This window comes from Bombus vosnesenskii, unplaced genomic scaffold, assembly GCF_011952255.1.
Source record: "Bombus vosnesenskii isolate JDL3184/JDL3185 unplaced genomic scaffold, Bvos_JDL3184-5_v1.1 scf7180000014105, whole genome shotgun sequence".
In the NCBI taxonomy this organism is placed as follows: domain Eukaryota; kingdom Metazoa; phylum Arthropoda; class Insecta; order Hymenoptera; family Apidae; genus Bombus; species Bombus vosnesenskii.
Window position 1 is genome coordinate 2,670,806 of NW_022883371.1, and position 19,800 is coordinate 2,690,605.

General features: G+C 40.1%; 1 protein-coding gene across 1 annotated transcript in view; it reads left to right on the forward strand.

Moving 5' to 3' along the window:
- LOC117239711 (titin-like) overlaps nt 1–19,800 on the forward strand; it is a 61,750-nt gene that overhangs the window by 27,053 nt on the left and 14,897 nt on the right. The window contains exons 2-5 of the mRNA XM_033505508.1: nt 6,417–6,520; nt 18,217–18,264; nt 18,628–19,101; nt 19,454–19,735. Of these exons, the coding sequence (XP_033361399.1) occupies nt 6,439–6,520; nt 18,217–18,264; nt 18,628–19,101; nt 19,454–19,735 (886 nt within the window). The 5' untranslated portion in view covers nt 6,417–6,438. The remainder of the gene's footprint in view (nt 1–6,416; nt 6,521–18,216; nt 18,265–18,627; nt 19,102–19,453; nt 19,736–19,800) is intronic.

Here is a 19,800-nt window from a genome sequence, read left to right on the forward strand (position 1 = left end):
GGTCCACTCCCGGTTACCGGCTCGACCAGGATTCTTGTATCAGATACAGCGGCACGGAGCTTGTTGCCTGCTTCTTTGAAACTTCCTCCGGTATTAGCCATAAAATTACTTTTTCCTAGCGACCACGTTAAACCTCGTGTCTCTTTAACCTTTGGCCGCGATGTGCAGTGAACCTTGAAAAATTAATTTGTAATGTTAGCTTTGTCTCGTACGGTACTCTTGTATGGTTTAGAATTATAATATTTTCGAGCTGTGTATGTCCACAGATTATTTTGTCTATATATACACTACCGTTATTCTAAGATCTTTTAATGGATGTTTGAGCTTTTACGCATTTTAAATTAACACGCATGACAGCGAATGGATAGATTATTAACCTGTATTTGACGCTGTCGTTTAGACGATTCAATTCAGAATTCGCATTTAATTCTCAACAGCTAAAAACTTGCGAGAATTTCAAATTAGACAATTCTGTAACGTGTAGAACTTGTTGCTTACCATTTTTATCAAATATTGCTGCATTGAAAAATGAAAAAACGATAGAGGCGAAATCTAAGAAACCTATTGAAAGCCAGAAATAGCATACTACGTAATTTCCTATTTTATTTTCGTTTATAAACCGAGAATACCAGAACTGGCTCCAAACTCTTGTACCTTACAAATAACCATTTGTCAAGAGACATAATAATCTCGACTGTGGTTTGATTAATGTGGGAAGCACACATGATTCGAACAGGTTTCCAAGGACACTTTATAGCCAAAGCAGGACAACCAGTTACCGCGTAGGATTCGAGATAACCGACGAGCCTGGCCTGTCAATTATCGAGCTTTTGGACGTCGAATCATCATGTTGTCCCTCTAAGAAGATGAAGCATCGTTTCAACGGGCCAGTCTGCCTTTTAGGAGAGGCGGACAGGTCCGTTAGTCATTGCTCGATCGGCCCGATACTCATTCAGGGTATTACCATGTCGGAAGTAAGAACCTCGCATCGTGTCACCGTGCCACGTCCACTTCGTCCAGCACTTTATACGAAATATCACCGTTATGCGCACACTACCGATAACAAGTTAACAAAAATAACCCATCCCAACCAAGTCATCACGATTAAAAAAAACTTCGGTAGCCATAAAACAGGAATGGACAATGGATAAGAACGGTAAGGAACGTTTTATCGCGCGCTTCTCGAACTGGGACCAGTTCCAATGTCGCGATCTCGCTCGTTGCACGCATGCGAGTCCATTTGCATAACATACAACGCATATAACATAACGAAATCGAATTAACTGTACGTGTAAACGATGCCGTATTTGATCTGATTTGTCGTCATATTCCGAAATCTATGATCTCTGAATTTCAGGAGGTATTAAGGTTATGCTCGTTGCCGATTGTAATCGAGGAAGTTGACTTAGGTCAAATTAATTGTGAGTTATAAGTTCAAGCGTGAACCAATGTGATCTTGAACAATTCACTCAATTAAATTACTAATTGAAGAATCTTGCTGTGTTCGTACAAGAAAACATTTCTATATTCGCATTTGTTTGCTATTGCTGGTGTACAGAATGGTGAATATTTAATGTCTTTTATTAGATTCTGCGCAAAGTTACAATATCCGCGTGTTAAGACTGTGACGATCTTCGAGTTACAAAAAGACAACTTTTGGCAACATATTCCGCTCTATTGTTCACGGTTTCGGAACTTCTGTCGGAGAACGATACCTTTCCAGAACAAAAAAGATCACTTTTGCTTCCAAAATTAAAACTATCCAAAAATAATTGACGAAATTTTACGCAACGTATGGATCAATGTGCAATACCTTAATTAACACTCGACTAAATTTAATAAATGATACGCGTGCTATAAAATCAAACTTCAGAGATGATATTTCCTATGCACGAACCTAATATAACGCAGACTTAGAGTCAGACCGCATGATCTCAATCTCACGGCCTGGAACGTCGGAAATCGTGCGGAGGTCCAGTCTTTACCTAATCACGATACATCGTCGAGTATCAACGGCTAACCGGGACACGGGTTCCGTGGTGGAAACTTCGCCCACGGTCTCCGCACCGGAGGGGATACGAACAGTTTGTTCCCAGGTGAAGGTAATCATATTCCGCGTTCCACGGTAATGGTGAACGAACGCAGCCTCCGGGCTCTAACGGAACCTCTGGCACCAGGCACCCCATTTCACCGGACCTGTGGGTGCATCTACCTGCACCTTATACTCAAACCAAACTCCTATGTTGTTGCAATTATCGCGCGAACAGCTGTTATCCGGGATAGAGGAGATCATTCCTTGATCGTTATCAGCCTGTTGTTTCTAACTGCGGTTTCTAACTGTCCTCTCCGTGCCCTCTCGATCTACTTCTAAATTTCCTGGTTAGCCTCAAATTTATCTGTACTTGGGCGCCTTATCGAACCACAGTTTCTACCAGATCGATAAGAGAATTCTCCTACTTTAAAAGAGCATTTATTGCTCTTACTATCGACACTCTACTTATTATCGAATTTGAATTAGCGTAATGAATACGCTTTTTATACGGAAGTGATATAATCTTATTGTTTGCTGTATCAGTAAATGCTGTATGTGTCAGTAAATTACAGCGAACAATATGTTACTTACGAGGAGCACGAACTTCAAAATTCCATTTTTGAATCTTAAGAAATTATTGTAACATTAAAATCTGGCACATTCACAAGAGACTAATTATACAGCTAACGATGCGTTATTTAGAAACAACAAAAAATGTAATGAAAGAAAATTTCAAACTCCTAATGAGGAGCTCCCGTATGGAGCTCCATTCAATAATGTTCCACATATAGTGAATGACTTCTTAAAGAACCTGATCTAGTGATCCTAATTCGAATAATTGCCCATGACTCGCTAATTCCATCAGCGTTCCTATTTAAAAAATCACTTGCTTCTCACTTTTGGAACGTGATTACGCTTATTTAGTTGTCAGGTACTCATCTGTATCCGTATCGCTTCGTGAAATCGGGTTTTCGGTTGCAGCACGGCCGTATCGAGAGCGTAAGTGAAATTAGTCGCGGTTCGGCGAGTGTGGCTGCAACCGGGTCCTGCAAGAAGGAAAGTAACGCGACTCGCGACGAATGAGGGTGAATCGACGCGAATGTCGATCTTACGACGAAAGGGAAGTAGACAAGACAGTGGGGAAAAAGGGGAACGATGCTATGAAAGAGAAAGAACGATCGGCCGGTGAAACGAGGTGTGCGCTCGCATTTTCATTCACGACGTGTCATCGTGTGGGCGTGCCGTTTCTGGCCTGTTAGAGCGTAACGGCGTCTACCTTGTCGTCTGTGTTAACAAACATACGAGCACGTTTAGCTAAGAATGCGATAATAGGACAATGGGACGTGAATTCATTGAATTTCGAAGAAAATAGACGCGAGTAGAAAGTGGCGGCCCTTTTAATTTTACGGAATTTCGGTGGCTAGCATACATATCGTTGCGACGTGTCAAACAATTCCTCCTTTTCTTTGTGTACGCGTACGCCGAAGGGTTGTAAGCATTACTGAAATAATTTGTATGATCCCTGCTTTCACGCTTCTGTCAATCGATTATTCATTGAAAATCCGATAGCCAAATTTCTACGTCAACTACAAAACTGTATAATATTAACATATTCACGATTCAACAAAATCTATAAATATTTACGTATAACATTCATAAGAATCAATTATTGAGTTTCTCATAACGTTATTAAAATGTTGATGCTCATTTAGAGAAAGGTAGAGTACACTGAACCACATATGGGTCAACGGACTATGCACTTGTTAAAGAAGTTCTGTCACAATACATTTGTCCAACTGTTGAATTTTCATCGACAACCACTCAATACAAACCGCAAAAGCCTAACCCCCTTCCACTTCAACACTCGACAGTGCGTCTGCATTTATTCACCGATGAATACTTCGGCAAGGGATCGAGACGCTCATCAATGCATGTTCATACCCATTCACCGAATTCCTTGGTTCAATGGGCCGTATCCTGAATACGCAATGACACGCAGCTTTTGCCGGCTCGTGAGGAACCAGGATTTTCGCATCTAGCCTCTGACGGTTGACTCCCTCGGTCGTTCGTTGCATATGCAAGGGAAAAAAAAGATTAGAGGAAATCCATCCAGCAACGACGAGGATTCATTACGATACTTGCAAGATGTAATTTACAGCGTCGTTAACGAGCAGGCACGAGCTTAGGTGTCACGAGTCGCGTTCCTTCCTCGCTTCCATCCTTTATTTTTCTCTGTCTCGCTCGTTCGATCAACAATGAAATTCCAGCGGAGGGAGTACGTAGACGACGAGAAAAGATGAAGTCGAAGACTTAAAAAGAGAAACTACCCACGCTCTTTTATCTCGGTGGCCCTTTGTATTAAGCCGCTGTCGCAACTGGTATGCGCCGGCTTCACCAAAGTCCACCTTCTCTTCCTGTCAATTCTTCCTTTTGTTCCTTCTCTCTTGCTTCGTTCTCCCTTCGATCCCTCTCTCTTTTCCTCTTTTTTCTCTCTTTAAATGGTTAGTCCTGTGAAACGCGTTCCTAACATACGCAATTCGTTCTTCATGCCGGCTCTTATCACATTCGTCGTTCGTTGACTCCGGATGATGAAATACTGAATCTTCTCTGACCTCTTACTAAATCTTCGCAATTAATTCGCAATGTAAATTTTTATAGATTATTCAGCTACGATATTATCGATTTCGTATCTTTATTTTTGTATCTTTCGCAGCGCAAAGATCTGCAAAACACATCAAACGAGTTCCAATATTTCGTTAACATATTCTTTGATTCCAGTATATCGTTAAATTCTCATCTTTATCCTTGAATTTGTTAAACTTTAACCAGTTAACAGTATGTAAATTGTTCAAAACTTATGTTTTACCCAAACGCATAAATTTGGTCAGACTTTTGCTGAATATTATGCGAATCTCAACAGCTCCACGACAAATTCTTCGACTTTAGTACATCACCGGATCTTCATCTTTAATTTCAAATTTGATATTTTTCTCGTAAAATTTTTCCATTATCTACGTCATCTCTAACGAAATTCAAGCAATTAAAATTCATACGAAACACTGTACTACGTCATTCGGACACCCAAGTACTATATCTTCTACAATTTCTTATTTTTTTATTGAATTGATTTTGATTCCAATGCACTTCCAATGCAATGATTCCAATTTTTCATGGTTATCCTTGAATTTGCCCTTGAATTTCACAAGAAATTCCTGCACACATCACCGTGAAAAGACAGCCGGAAATCACGCGAATCCAAACACGCATTCCCACGCACCCACATCTCGTAAATTCACGCCCCACGTACACACGTGAAAGGGACTTGGTATTTAGTAATGTGAATCGGTTTCACTGGCAACATACAAGTCGTTCCTCGTGTTCGTGAATTTTCACGTCTCGGCTGACACCAAAATACGCGTGCTTATTCATCCGTCAGCCTGATCTGCATACCACGCCGATGTATCGCGAGAACTAGCCGGTCGAAGTGCGAAGGTATGCGATTGGCTCGCTTCCAAGCACGTCCAGCTGTCACTGGACGACAGTTACACTAGAATGCCACGTGACAGGATAAATATGACCTTAACATTCAGCGGAGAAAAACGAACAATGGCTTATTACATTTTGCTGTTGGTACACGGTCGAGTTCATAAGAACGAAGAAACGCGATCGACCAATGTGCCAAGGTATAATACTTCTAACCGACGTCTGTTTACGGAAATCGCTCTTCACTGAATGCTTGAAAGAAATTGGAAGAATGACAGCATCTTCTTTATAGACATGCCGTGAAACGAAATGTTTAAGGATGTTGAGTAATCCATTGGTTCGAACAGTAGTACACGTACACTTTTGGATTGTGTAATGCGAGAAAATAATGGTCTTTAAATATCATAAATTTGAGAAATTCATGAATGTACTAATTCTTTACTTTCTAATATTCATAGTTTTCCCTGTTTTTTTAATTCTATATTATTTACGTGTGCTTTGTGATAACTCTCTATAATTTTGAATGTAAGTCATACAATTTATGAAATAATTATTTTATGCTTATATATAGAATAAAGATTGTGGCATTTTTAGCTGTATATTTTATCAGATATATTATTAAAGAATAAAAAAATTCAATGAAATAAAAATAATAAAAATAATATATACAATAATAGCAATAAAAAAGAAATGAAAGAAAAATTTCTTCGTTCGAATTAAAACAATCAAACTTTATAGAAAAATATATTCAACTTTCGTTATATATTTTCGAATTAAACTTAAGTTTCAAACTTATGCTTCGTAGTATAAAGAATATCAAAAAGAATAAGAAACGTTATTCAAGAAGTTAAACACCCGAATAGAACAGATGTAGCTAACAATACTTCTTTCGTGGTTTCAGGAAACGGAAAAAGACTGCCGACATGTCGGCCTTGAACGCCGGGCCTTGTCGACCCGGGATTATACTCTGCTTGGCTGTTCTACTGGCATCGCAATCCAATTCTGGTAAGTTTTTGAGCGAATCCACTAGGAAAATTTTTTCACAAAAGAACCCGCTCGCTCCACAAGACTTTTATCTTCCCTTTCGTCTTGCTTCAACCAACTGCATGTACACGCTCAACGCGTCGGAACGTAACTCATTTGGCGGGGAACAAGTGTACGTGAGATGACACGAAAAGGAAGTCCTCACGAGGAAGAACGCTGACTTTCTTCGATCAGACTTTCCATTCTTCCAGCGTTCATTTAAAAAGATAAAATAATATCGGTAATACGCGATTATACGATTACGGTGATTTTTTGATTAAAAATTGTATTAACGTCATTATAAAAATGTTTAGATATCATACGAAAAGCGTACAAATAGCAGTTCAGAGAATAGCTGCTTCTAAAGAAAAACATTACAGTTGCACTATATTTGGGTCATAATGAGTTAAAACAATTCAATAAATAATTGTTACTTATTATTTACGTTACAATTATTTATATAAAAAATAGTAATAAAGGTAGTATTAACATAAAATTAAAAAAATACTATCCGACAAAGCGATCTATCCAGATAACCAAACTAAACACCTTCTGATAAATTTTCAAGGCACATCGGATAAATAACATTGTCGAAAAACAACAAGACACAAAAGAAAAGTTTCTCACGGTTGAATTTTGCCCGACATTCAACTTACACAAACACGCAAGGATAGAATTAATTCTTCGTCGACCATCAGCCCGATCGAATCTCTCCTTAATCTTCTTTTTCCAAACCACCGCTATGACTAACCCAACCAGGCAATCTCTGAATGAACAAGCCAGGCTCCGCCAGGACATCGAACCTATCTTTGTCCTCCCTTTCCCTTCGAGGAGAGAATAGTCTTACCTCATAATGCTCACCTCTGGCATCAGGCAAGTCGAGGGCCCCAGGGTGCTTTCCCATGGACCTGGCACACCATATTCGTTCTTCGACGGCACTCGGGTCGTCCCAGTGCGGCCACTCTTCTCCATCACAAGAGCCATGCTTTCTTCGGGGATATCGTATACGTTCTCTTCCGTTTACGTCGAGCCGGTTTCGAATTACGTATATACGCAGACTATCCCTGACCGCGCCTGCTATTCACGGTCAACGATAGATCGAACGTGGTCGACTGACAGATTCGATCGGGGACCGATTAGTCATCTCTGCCCTGTGGCCATGATGCCGTTGCTGCATCAAAAATCATTCCAAAAGGCAAGCAGGCAGAGACCACTTTCACCTGCATCAGGGTTACGTCACGTGAAACTCAAGGTCAAGTTCGTGGGAAAATACACAGTGTTACGTCGGTAAATTTATCTACTTCATTTGGCCCTGTACCAATGTTGAATTAAAATTGGTTCAGATTAATGGTTGGAGAAATAAATCGATTTTATTTGCTATCTTTTTTCGTTATTCGCGTACTCAATGCTAAATCTATAGAGGCCTGTTTCAATGAACGATCAAATGCTGACAATCTGATTTTGACAATCTTCGTATCTCTTAGATTGCTAGATTACTCGTTTCGCTGATACTCCAGATCAATCACTACATTTTTTTAGAGGTCATTGTTGGGTGATTACCTAGTCATCAATAAGATAGGCAATATACTCAAGATTCTTACGAAAGACAAGTTAATAAACGCATGTGCGTGTACTAACTTTCTAAAAATTAGTCTAAGATCATACAACCGAGTTAATTACACTATGTTCAAGAGCTAGACAGCTAAGATCACAATCTCGTCGACTAAAACACAAAATCCGTGGTAAGAAAGTCAGTAGAGAGAGTACTCTAAGAGCTGTTAATCCTCGAAATTATACCCGGACAAAATTATTACATAATTGAATTATGTATGTTCTGTACTATTATATCCAACACTATTACAAAGAGAGATATAAACTCGAACCTGTAATATCTGTGTGCGTCAGAATCTTCTATTTCTTCCGTGTTTGATCAATTTTAATTTCACTGACAAACAACTATCGGAATACAGAATTAACATTCGTCACTTCCTGAATTGGATCTCTGTTACGTCGATTTTCATTCTGTGTATTCAACTACCTTAATAGACACCTGTATCGAATTCTAATCAAGCGCATCGTACTTGATTCAGAATTTCTATTAACCTTCTCACAAGGGTTGTTGCAACATCTGATCAATCGATACATCTTCCGGTTTCACTCAAACGGTAAAAACGGACGGTAAAAAAATACGAACAACCGCGATCACTTGCTGGATCTTAGTCATCCTTCCCGCGATCCATCAACGCCACGATTCAGCATCGATCCTGTTTCCCGTCGCAACGCGTAGCCGTCGGGAATCATTCTCGGAACAGCGTGTTACCTCGAACGCAGCGACGTGCAAAAACGTTGCATCGTCAATGAGAACTCATTAGAGATGCAACGTTTTTGCCTCGAACCTGCCACTCCTCCACCCCGCCGACAATTGGCTGGTTCGACGAACAGCAGGTGTGGACAAATGGTCGTGGGGAGCGATTGAATTCCCCACGACTCCGTACATTTCTCTCTCTCTCTCTCTTTCTCTCCCTCTGTTTCTCTTTCCTCTCGCGATTCTTCCTTTTTTCAACTAGATCACTGGGTGATCCTGTCCCTCGTGCGCACCTATCGTCGCCGTTTTTGCCACAGCTTCCCTTTCGAGCGAGCGAGCATCCATCGAGATCGACGCGTTCTTCGATCCAATTCGATCCAACCAGCCGACGTGGTTTTCTTCCATCAAATCGGCGCGTTTGAGGGGCGTTTGCGGGGCGTTTGCATTCGAGAAAAAGGTCGATATTCTCGACGTATCGCCATCACCATGAAACGTTCCTTTGACAAAAAGCCACGAGTTTCGTTAACTCCTGGTTGGCCTCGGATATTCAAAGAAATCTTCTTGTCTTTCCATTCCGAACGACAATTTCGTTGAAATTATCCCCATCCTCGAGGGATTCGCCTCGATCGTTTCAAAACGAGACCGCGTGGAAAGACATTTTGTACGTATCTCGAGTAGCAAATAAGAAAAAGTTTGAATTCAATGAACCGAATCCAGTTCCCAGTGTAATTCATCGACCGCACGAGTAAGCCGTGATCATCGATCCTCGATCGATTCGACGTCTCTGATTGACGACGCGTTGGACGAGCGAGCTCGAAAAAAAGTTGACAGGAAAGTGATATCCGTGTCGTAACCGGGAACGAGATTTCGAAATCCTCGCGGAAACGATCTGTGGAACGTGGAGGAGGGAAGAAGAGAAAAATGCGTGTCGTTGCTACACAGCTGCACGAATAGCGGTTCCTGTACTTGCCTGCATTCACGTGATGCTGTGAATTCTGGTCAAACCTGTAGGTCCCGAAGAGATGGCTTCACGGATGTCACTGACCGCGTACCTCACCACGTTGCCCACTTACGGTCCATGTCGCCGCACCTGACCCTCGTTCCATATTTATGCCTTAATGCCGGCCAAAGTGTCGTTATCTTCGAGTATCACTCAACCATCGGACCATGCACGACTTCTCTTCGACAGCTCTCGAACCATTCGTCCGACGTTTCCTGAAAATATTATCGAATAATTTAGTTGCTTCAGCGAATGCGACGTCATTCTTGGAATGTCTGTTACGTGAAAGAGTTATCTCATCGTAATGTTAGCGTAATTGCTCGATTTTTTAGTTTGTTAAATTTTTTAGATTTATTCAGTTCTATCGATAAATAGAAAATTCCTTGGTTATGGTTTTGTTAAGTTTGGTAGTTAACTTGTAATAGGAATGAGATAAGTTAGAAGGATATAAGAAATTGAACCACAATTTGGTATTAAAAGAAATCTCAAGGTTTCTTTCGTTTAACTCTCACGGTAACAAAGAGATAACTGTGAACGACTACAGAATTAACAAGGGGAATGCAAAATCTTCAAACTTTACACATTACTAGATTTCCATTCTATTTATAAAAATACTGCATTGTAAGGATAGATAATTAATATACTTCATGTTTGTATTATTTTTAATTTTATTATTCACTCCTGTAATAAATAATCGAAGTTATTATTTTCGTTCCGTTGAGTTACTTAAACTCATAATTCAGTCTCAGAGTGCGACAGATAAAAATGAAATTTACTTAACATCGATTCATCTGTACAAACGTCTAACAGTAATAACTTTCCGGCTAATAATAACAAAATCGATTTTACATCCTTGCCGTTGGACACGGATATCTTTAATTAAAATCAGAGTAATTTCAAGACTCTTGGTCTTGGTCGTGTACATTTGCCAGATAAATAACACGCCGGTATCAAACATGCTCGGGCAAACACATTCGGTTTATTTGCCTCCTGAGGAGGGTCTCGGCGCTTGTTTGAGGATACATCTATCTTTCCTCGTTATCGCGGTAATTAATTGCTATCCTACTGTCTAGCAGCAAGTATTCGAATCTTAAACGCGATTCGAAATACCGAGAGAAAAGGAAAAGGTTTTGAGGTTGTTCACGCGTTTCGAACGGCGAATTCGAACGTCACTTAAAATTCGGGACGTGTAAAAGAGCGGTAAAGTAAACGTAGCGGTCAACCGTCATTAACAAGAGTACACGCACGCTGCGCTTGTACAAACACTCCTGCATAATTAGCTGGTTTTCCAAACGCCTTATTTTTCTTCTGGTACACGAGGGTTACATAATCCTTGTCGAGAATTCGTTGCCCCGGCAAAGAAAAGGGCATCGATCTGAATTAACCGTAGAAAGACCAGTTAAGGTATGTTGACCTATTAACGTTGGGATTTCTTCGGAATAACCACAACAATTAATCATTTTATTATAGAAATTTCAGTTGATTCACAACGGTGCATGTTTTAGGATTCCAATTCCCATAAAATAAAAAGTTAAAAGCATTTATATGTTGTATCTGGTAGCAGAGGTGCGAGGAATCTTGACGATAAAGTACCGCTCATAGTAAATTCTTCATTTTATTACACTGTTAAAAAGCCAACAACTGAGTGATTCTCACGAAGCTGAGTGATGTTTTATTTAAAATAATTGCATGTGATTCTTTGACGATTATTCCAACGGTATAAAAAGCAAACTTTAGTATTTCTGGCGTTAAAAACATCCGCCTACCGCGATAATTTCATTCCAATTACTATTTTCATTACCGCCATGAAAACTCTGTAACAACATAGCTCCAAGGTTTCTATATACCGTTCCCTATACACCCTCTCTATCGCGCCAGAGCATCGTCCCAACAAACGTTTACTTTCCTCTACTCTATTTGCGAACCACGGCTCCTTATCGTTGTCGTTTACGATCATCGTCACGGGCGTGAAAACACATTTCAAGACGGAAGTAACTCCTAAACGGGGAACAAGAACAAATGATGGAACAGCCCGGTTTTACTATACCGGTCCGAAGGATCCTCTTGGAAACTGGCAGGACTGAGAAAAGGGTTCCTTGTGACTGGTACGTCCTAACAGGTTCCCATATTTTCCGTCTTCGTTCATTCCTTCGCTTGATTCTCCTTTTATCCTCCTCAGCTCCTTTCTTCGCTACCTTACCGGAGGTGATGAGGTCAGCGGCGGTCATTCGACAAAAGGTATGGTATAACGGAACGCGTGGGTGCAACTTCGTCGTGACACGGATTAAATGATCGTATTAATTTCTCTCTGCCTCTGGCACGGGTCCTGGAATTCGAGGCTACTCTCCTGGGAAACGGTCTTCGTGCTTTAAACGCGTGACACCGGACCTTTCTGCGAATTTGCCTAGTTGAACGTGACGCGCACAGGCTCACTAAAGTATTCGAACAGTTACGAATACATTTTATGAATATATTATGCGCGCTGTAGGTAACATTTGAAATTTCATCAACGTTGTTACGGGACTCGATTATGATGATTATATTGGTAAAGTTTGGAACATATTATCGGAAAATGTACTTTGCAGTCGATCATATCGAATCTTCCGAGATTTTTCAATTTTGTTGAAATGCTTTCTTGAAATACCGTCCTTTACAGATCACAAATGATAGCTTGCACTTCGTTTCAGCTCAATCAAACAATCACATATTATTTACGATGAAGCGAAACCAATATTTCGTTCTGAATGGATTGAAACCATCGCTATAGCAAATCCTATGCCTCCATTAATAAAACATTATAAACCATTTCCTTTGAAATTATTATCTCTAAGAAAACTTGTTTGCTAATAACTAAACGATGTTTCGAAGATAAAGAATAATACGTAAAACAGGAACCGATGAATCGATAGATTTACAAGCAGAAGAGCTTCCGAATCTTACGAAAATACGTTTTCATCTTTGTTTTCTGAAGTAACCAACGACGATGAACATCTGCATTCAGTAACCACAGCTGTGCCATCGTTCATAACAGAACCGCAAGAAGAAGTTGCACTTGCTACCAGTTATTCCTCTAGCCACCTGTCTTCGAATCTCATTCTCGTTTTACCGTAGCTTCGCGATATTGTAAGCGGCAATAAACTCGATTGAAAATAGGAGATAATTTATAATTGTCCTCGAAACAGCCCCGTTGCTGCGAGCGAACGTTCGCGATATTACGCCAGAACCGGTTAGTCAACTTCTCTTAATGCAACACGCTCGATACCAATGACATTGACATTGAATGTCGGAAGAGCACAAGTAGCGATACTTTCCGACCCATTAGGGAAGCTTTAATTTCTCACGTAAACGCTAACGACGATAGTCATTCGTCATCATTTGCCATTCGTACAATTTATCGTCGCGTGCGAAGAGCTTGTGTATGTTAATGTTAGAAAGTATCGTTCTAAACATGGGATAATGAACAAGTTAATCGAGCCTCTTTGCGAAAAATGGTAAACATAAATGCTAGAAATTGAAAATTATTAATCATGTTGATTTACGCGAGATTGCTAGATGATTTTTCACTGTTTTTGTAGCTTCTGTTGAGAGAAGAGCTTCCTTCTATGGACGACCTAATTATTCAGGCATTAGTGGATATTTGATAAACGAGTAGCACACTGATGATTAATGAAACTCGCTAGTTAACCTAATCGTAGAACTTATCCTAACCTAACTATAAATATCAACTCTTCCATAATAAAGTGATTACCTACTTAAGGAAAATATTAGATCTCATCAGAAGGATGCAATAATTATGTATAAAATGCACATCAATGTACCGCCAAAAAGTTTGGCTTCACTTTTATCATCTCCGATTTATGGGAAGAATATGAAGCACAAAATATATTGTAGAATATAGTTCGCTATTTCATGTTTCTTTTCTACTACGTTATCACGTCCAGCTTTTATTTTAGTACAAACAGTAACATTTCATTACTCTTTCGTTTCCCATTTGAAATTTTCTTAATTCAATAAATCTTCCAAATCGCAATGAACCATAATGAACTTTCCAGAATCGTAACTTTATACATCATCCAAATGTCAACCAACAAACCAAATACTACCGACAAAATACTAATGACAGAAAGTTACGAAGTTCTCGATCTTCCAGTCAAAGAGTCTGTTCGTAATAGAGCTTTTCATCTGACGCAACAAGGGTTGCAATTACTTCATTGTGTTTTTCATCTTCCATCGCCATGAAGAGAAATCCTCATGGCGGTTGCGGTGCAGGGTAACCGCGACCTTGGGAGACACGTAGTGCAGAATTTCGTGCACGCGATACGCGCCGGGAAGCAGAAAGCCAGGTGCTCATCAGAGCGTGTGCGGTTGATGGTAATGAACTTTCGCGAGGCAAGGCCGCCGGGATGATTTCATAACGCGCGCGCAATGCCTTTGCTCTCGCTCGCCTGACCAACCTCCACAAACTCTCTCTCTGTCTGTCTGTCTCTCTCTCTCTCTGGCTCTCTCCTCTTTTCCTCTTCCGAGACCGCAACAGCTCGTTGTACGAGCCGTTGAACACACGCTCGACCGAGAGGGAAAGAGAATCATAAGACTCGGCAATAAAAAGCTCGATCGAAGGAGCGAGTAAGAGCTAAATAACCGGAGAACATTGACTTATATAATGAATCGTGCGTCTCTGAGGATGAATAAGAGCTCGGCCTCGATTACCGTTCCTACGAGAACGTATGAATTTTTTCCTCGCCGCACGAGGCGAGATCGCCATTATTGTTCAGAGATAATTCAAAGGCCGTCTGTTTGTCCTTGGTTAATTACATGCAATGCAATTCCGTGGTCGAAGAACCTGTACGTGGAACGAAACGACCGGAACTTTCCTTCTTCGATAAGCATATGTACTTTGCAAGTATCTCAATTAATTTATATTAGTTTCTTGATCGAACTGTTACATATTAATGATAAATTAATAAATAGAGGCAACAACAACTTTTTTTTATAGATTACAGATTGAAATGAAATATTATTGTTGTTAGAGTTCATCTTTCCGGGAACAGAAATATCTCTGACAGTCAATAATGCCGTTACTCCGTCAATTTATTCCACTTAATTCGATCGACTCTTTAAATCGATCAAGATCGAACCACTGGACAAACGGGTTACTTTTTTCGATCTTCTGCATGAAAATTGAATACAGAAGAAATTCACAACAAAAAGAACCGGTTCTCCGATATCTTTCGCCCTGCTGAGCGAACAAATTGTTTATCCCAACAATACAAAAACTTTCTTTGTGGCACCTGTCGTCCCTTCGTCCATTTACATGGCCGGATGTCAGTAAGCAGAGACAATGTAACGGGTCCTCGACAGACGTTCATCTAGGTTCTTGCAAATGCGGAGAAAAAAACCGGGCACAGTTGCCGTAAATTTGCTCGTTCATCGGTTGTCCGTTCCTGTTGAATGAATACAGAGTGATCCAAGATTGTAATCTCGTGCGACACGCCGACACCTCGATGAAGCCTTACTTGCTGGCAAGGGCCGAACGAGCCGTAATAATTTAGCACGACCATCGTGCAAGACAAGAATCGTCTCGATGGAGCAACTTATATATAGTATGTATATGTAGATATATATGTATACGCGTAGTACGTGCTGGGTCCGTGTAACGTGGAGGCACGCGGCTGGGATCCGTTCGTGGGACTCGCGACAGAGACACGGATGGCCCTTCCATTCACAGACCACGGTGTGCTTCCCAGTACAATTCAATTCGCTGGAAACCGACGCCTGCTGCACGCTCCGCACAGCGCTGGAATGCTGATTCTCGAATATGCCTTGGCTTGCCGAGCAAAGCACGTAGGATGGAAACGCGAATCTTCTACCGTGGCTGGCCGGGAACACCGTGCGGAAACGCACACGCCGCGCATTTCAACCTCGCGCCTTCGAGTCGCGGATCGACTTCCGATCGAGCGGTCTCCACGTCGTAGTGCTCGTCAGCTGGGATATAGGTTTTTTGGTCGAATCTGGAACGAAATGTAATCTGATTCATTGTGAAATAGAAAGGAAAATTTTTGTATAAAGAAAATCATCTGCATTCGTTACGTTCTTTCGGAGTGAGTGCATCTTAACGATGAATGAAATAATGTAATAACAGAGTTTATGGAACATGGAAATTTAAATAAAAATGGATTGAACGAGCATACAATTTCATTCATGTTAGAAAAGTTATACCAATTCAGCAATTGTTTTCTATTTTTTTAGATATATAAGATTTGTAAATGTTTAAAGAACTATTACATCTTTTAGGTCTATTATGTTCTAAAGAAGTTCTAAGATAAATGTCAATGTTTGAAAGGAAGCTTGAAATTAATTTGAATTTCAACGTTTCGAAGCTACGTCATATGATCAATATTCAATGAAATATTGTCTGTCGAAGAAAGATTCCACTTCGCACTAATCAGGTCTATTCGACTCCAGTCTCCGAGATGATGGTATTAAAATTTATCAAGGTAGTCGATTTGAAAAAAAGGAGATCGTAATATGAGCCATAAAAGAGTTCGCGAAGCATCTTCAGCGCCATATAATAAATCTGCCAGCACGGTTCGTTCAATGAAGGGATCATGCTGGACATTCGAATCCTTCGCCTCGCAATGCACGTATCCGCGTACGGAGACGTTTTGTGCATTTCAAAGAGTTCCTGGACGGTTTTCAAAGAAAAAAGTACAAGCAGAGACTTTCGAAAAGAGGACGGCGCGTCATTTGCGAATTCGTACATTCTCCACATTCACGTCAGTAGCTTATGAAACAAGTATCTCGAAATCAAAGTACACACACAGAATAGATAGAGAATAGAATCACCATTATTGAAATATTAGAAACATTTGCAGTTCAAAAACTGTATAGCACAAAAATATTCTAATAAAGATTTATAACAATAAATTCTGAAAATATTCTGAAATGTGAAACGATCACAGAAAGAAACAATTATTCCTCTATTCAGCCTATTGTATCTTTATTAATCTCGATACAAATTCTAAGGAATTCAATTTTCAGAAAAACCACCTATCTAATATTAAACAGTAAAATCCTGTATCAAAAGACTTCTGTCTTTCCGTTCTATCTAAAGTCTCTTGCAACTAGTTCCGCCAATAATAGCTTCGTACTTTCCAAATTCTTTCGTAACCAATATCCAACTTTCATTCTAAGAAAATCTGGCTTCGTTGAAATTCGCAATAAACGCGAGTCGAAGACGTAAACCGGAAAAAGAGAACATCCTAGAAAGAGAAGATCCTATCGGCGAATAGAGAGGCTTATTGTTCGAGTAGGAAGAATGGCGAGAAGCGATTGTACCTTGCAAAGGGTGGCGTGTCGCGTTTCACAAACAATCGAACTCTCGAGTCGCGCGCGCAGCACTTCAATTCCGAAGAAATTGCGAAAACGACGCCGTGTAAGGCGAACGATAAAGACGAAACGAAAGCGAAAGATAGAGATAGAACGAAGCTTGTGCACGTGCGTTTCTACTATGGATTCGTCGACGGTGAAAACTAGCAAGGATATAAGGATAAACGAATGGCAAAGACAGAGCAAGAGATAGAGTGAAAAAAATAAAAGAATTCTGTATTCCATGCACACTCGGCATACAATTCGTTCGACTGGGGCGAGGGTGTTAACGAGAATTCGCCCACGTACGCTCGCGCCATATGACGCTTTGACTCACTCCGTTGTTAAAGCCCGGCTCACCCTCCGGACAAACGCATCCCGCCGGTAATTACTATGATAAACTGCATGCAGAGACACGACTCGTCTCCCTATGAAATTTCATGGGAAATAGAGTTCCTTAGATTATTTAGCCTCGTACATACGCTATTTCAACGTTGGAATTTCTATAATGAATTCCAGGAAATGAATATTATTTTCGTCCTATGCACAACTCTGTTTATAAGTATTTCCATGCGTCTGGAAAAATTAAGAAAAATCTGAGAAATCATTAAGGAATTATTAAAATGTTTAAAAATTGAAAAGTTCGATACGAGTAAAAAGATATATATTTTGTTAATTTTGATAAATTGATCGATAATTTGAGCGAAATATGTAAATATAGAAACAAAATTAATATTTGGTACGGGATTTACACACTTTTCCACTAAATAAATTATTTCCTATTTACATGTTTGGCACGCGTACTATTCATAATTTAAGCGCTGCAAGTATTATCACCTTTGAAATCTTAGATTATTTTTAATATAGCTCTCAAATCAAAGAACTGTGGGAACTAAGTTGAACTATAAATACAAACTCCTGCTAATAATTTGTGTGAATTATTACGTTTGAATCATTGGATCATATAATGAGAACATGAAATGAAATGTATATATTTTTCTGTTACAGCGCCTGTATATGACCAGGATAGCACACAAGTAGCAGAATACGATGGAGGTACGTACGCCGTGACGACTTTCATTACTCCTAATCTAATCAATGTACACGCACGTTACCGACGACGTGAGGTTAATTGTAGCTTCTATCGGAGTGGAACAGACAACACGTGCCATTTTAACGATTCAATTCTTTCAATGAATATTAAGAACGTCGTGCACCGTTTTAACCTTCAATATCACATATTCACATAACTCTGTAATGCATATTCTTTAATAGAATGCAATCTTTCATTCTCTTTAAACTAATTAGAAAAATTCAATTATTCTCTTTAAATCCAGTTCAACTCAAAAAATTTAATCTCTATATAAATTTAAAAGAAAAACACAAATAAGTGTTCCAAATAATTTTGTTAATTTACAGCCACAGCTGGATGCTACTATAACTTTCAACACTATGCGGAGGGCGATAGAATCATAACGAACGAGCCATGCCTGAACTGCACGTGTCACAATCGAATGCTGATGTGTTACTTGAGGGTTTGTCCCTTCACCAAGGCGATTGGCCAAGACTGCACGGTTGAAAAACGCCCGGATCAGTGTTGTCCTGTCATCACCTGCCCAGAAGTGCCGGTACAACTGTTGACCTCGACTACTAGCGCGCCAGCAATTTCCGGTTCTACGGCGGTCGGTTTCCACGACAATTATGGATGTAATGTTGACGATCGGTTCTACGCGGATGGTGCCCAATTACCCACCGACCCTCAGAATCCTTGCGAACTCTGCTACTGTATCAGGAATAGGACTACTTGCGTCATGCAGGAGTGTACTTTACGTGTCGCTGGATGCAAGCCTGTTTATCAACCGGGAATTTGTTGTCCTGTCAAATATAATTGCGGTAAGTTTCTTGTAAACGGCATTAAACAGCGAAACATTGTGATAAAAAAAATGTGAATTTTTGTTACACCATGTTACTTGCGTTTTGAAAGAAATGTAAGATATCGACAAAATTTTGAAAAGCACTAATCCTCCCAAAGCATTTTCGTCGACTATGTAAACTATAAACTCTAACTAAGCTTACTTGAAAATTTTCTCCCTTCATTTTTTTTTTTATTTAATTGATACAATAAGATTATTTGTATAGTAAAGATTCACTAATTGTATTGATCAGTATTCAGCAATTTTGATCATTCATCAAGATTAATTTCTGTATATGTTTCATTTGGATTATAACTGTAAATCTTCAACAGAATACGACGAGGAACTCGCCACGACGGTTGAACCAACGCCCGGTCTAATTATGACTACCACGATAGCCCCAGGAGCAACACCGCAGTGCTACCACGAAGGAAAAGTTTACGAGGACGGTGACTTGATCTACTCGACCCAGCCCTGTCAGCATTGCTATTGTTTCCGCGGTGACATCGCATGCGCTGTGCAAGATTGCGGAACACCGATGAAAACTCATGGAAAGAATTGCACAGCCTTGCCACCGCCGGAAGGAGAGTGTTGCCCGACCACGTATCAGTGTGGTAAGAAACAACTTCCTTTATTACACTGCTTAAACGCAGCGAACATTCCGCAGCGAAACTAGTTC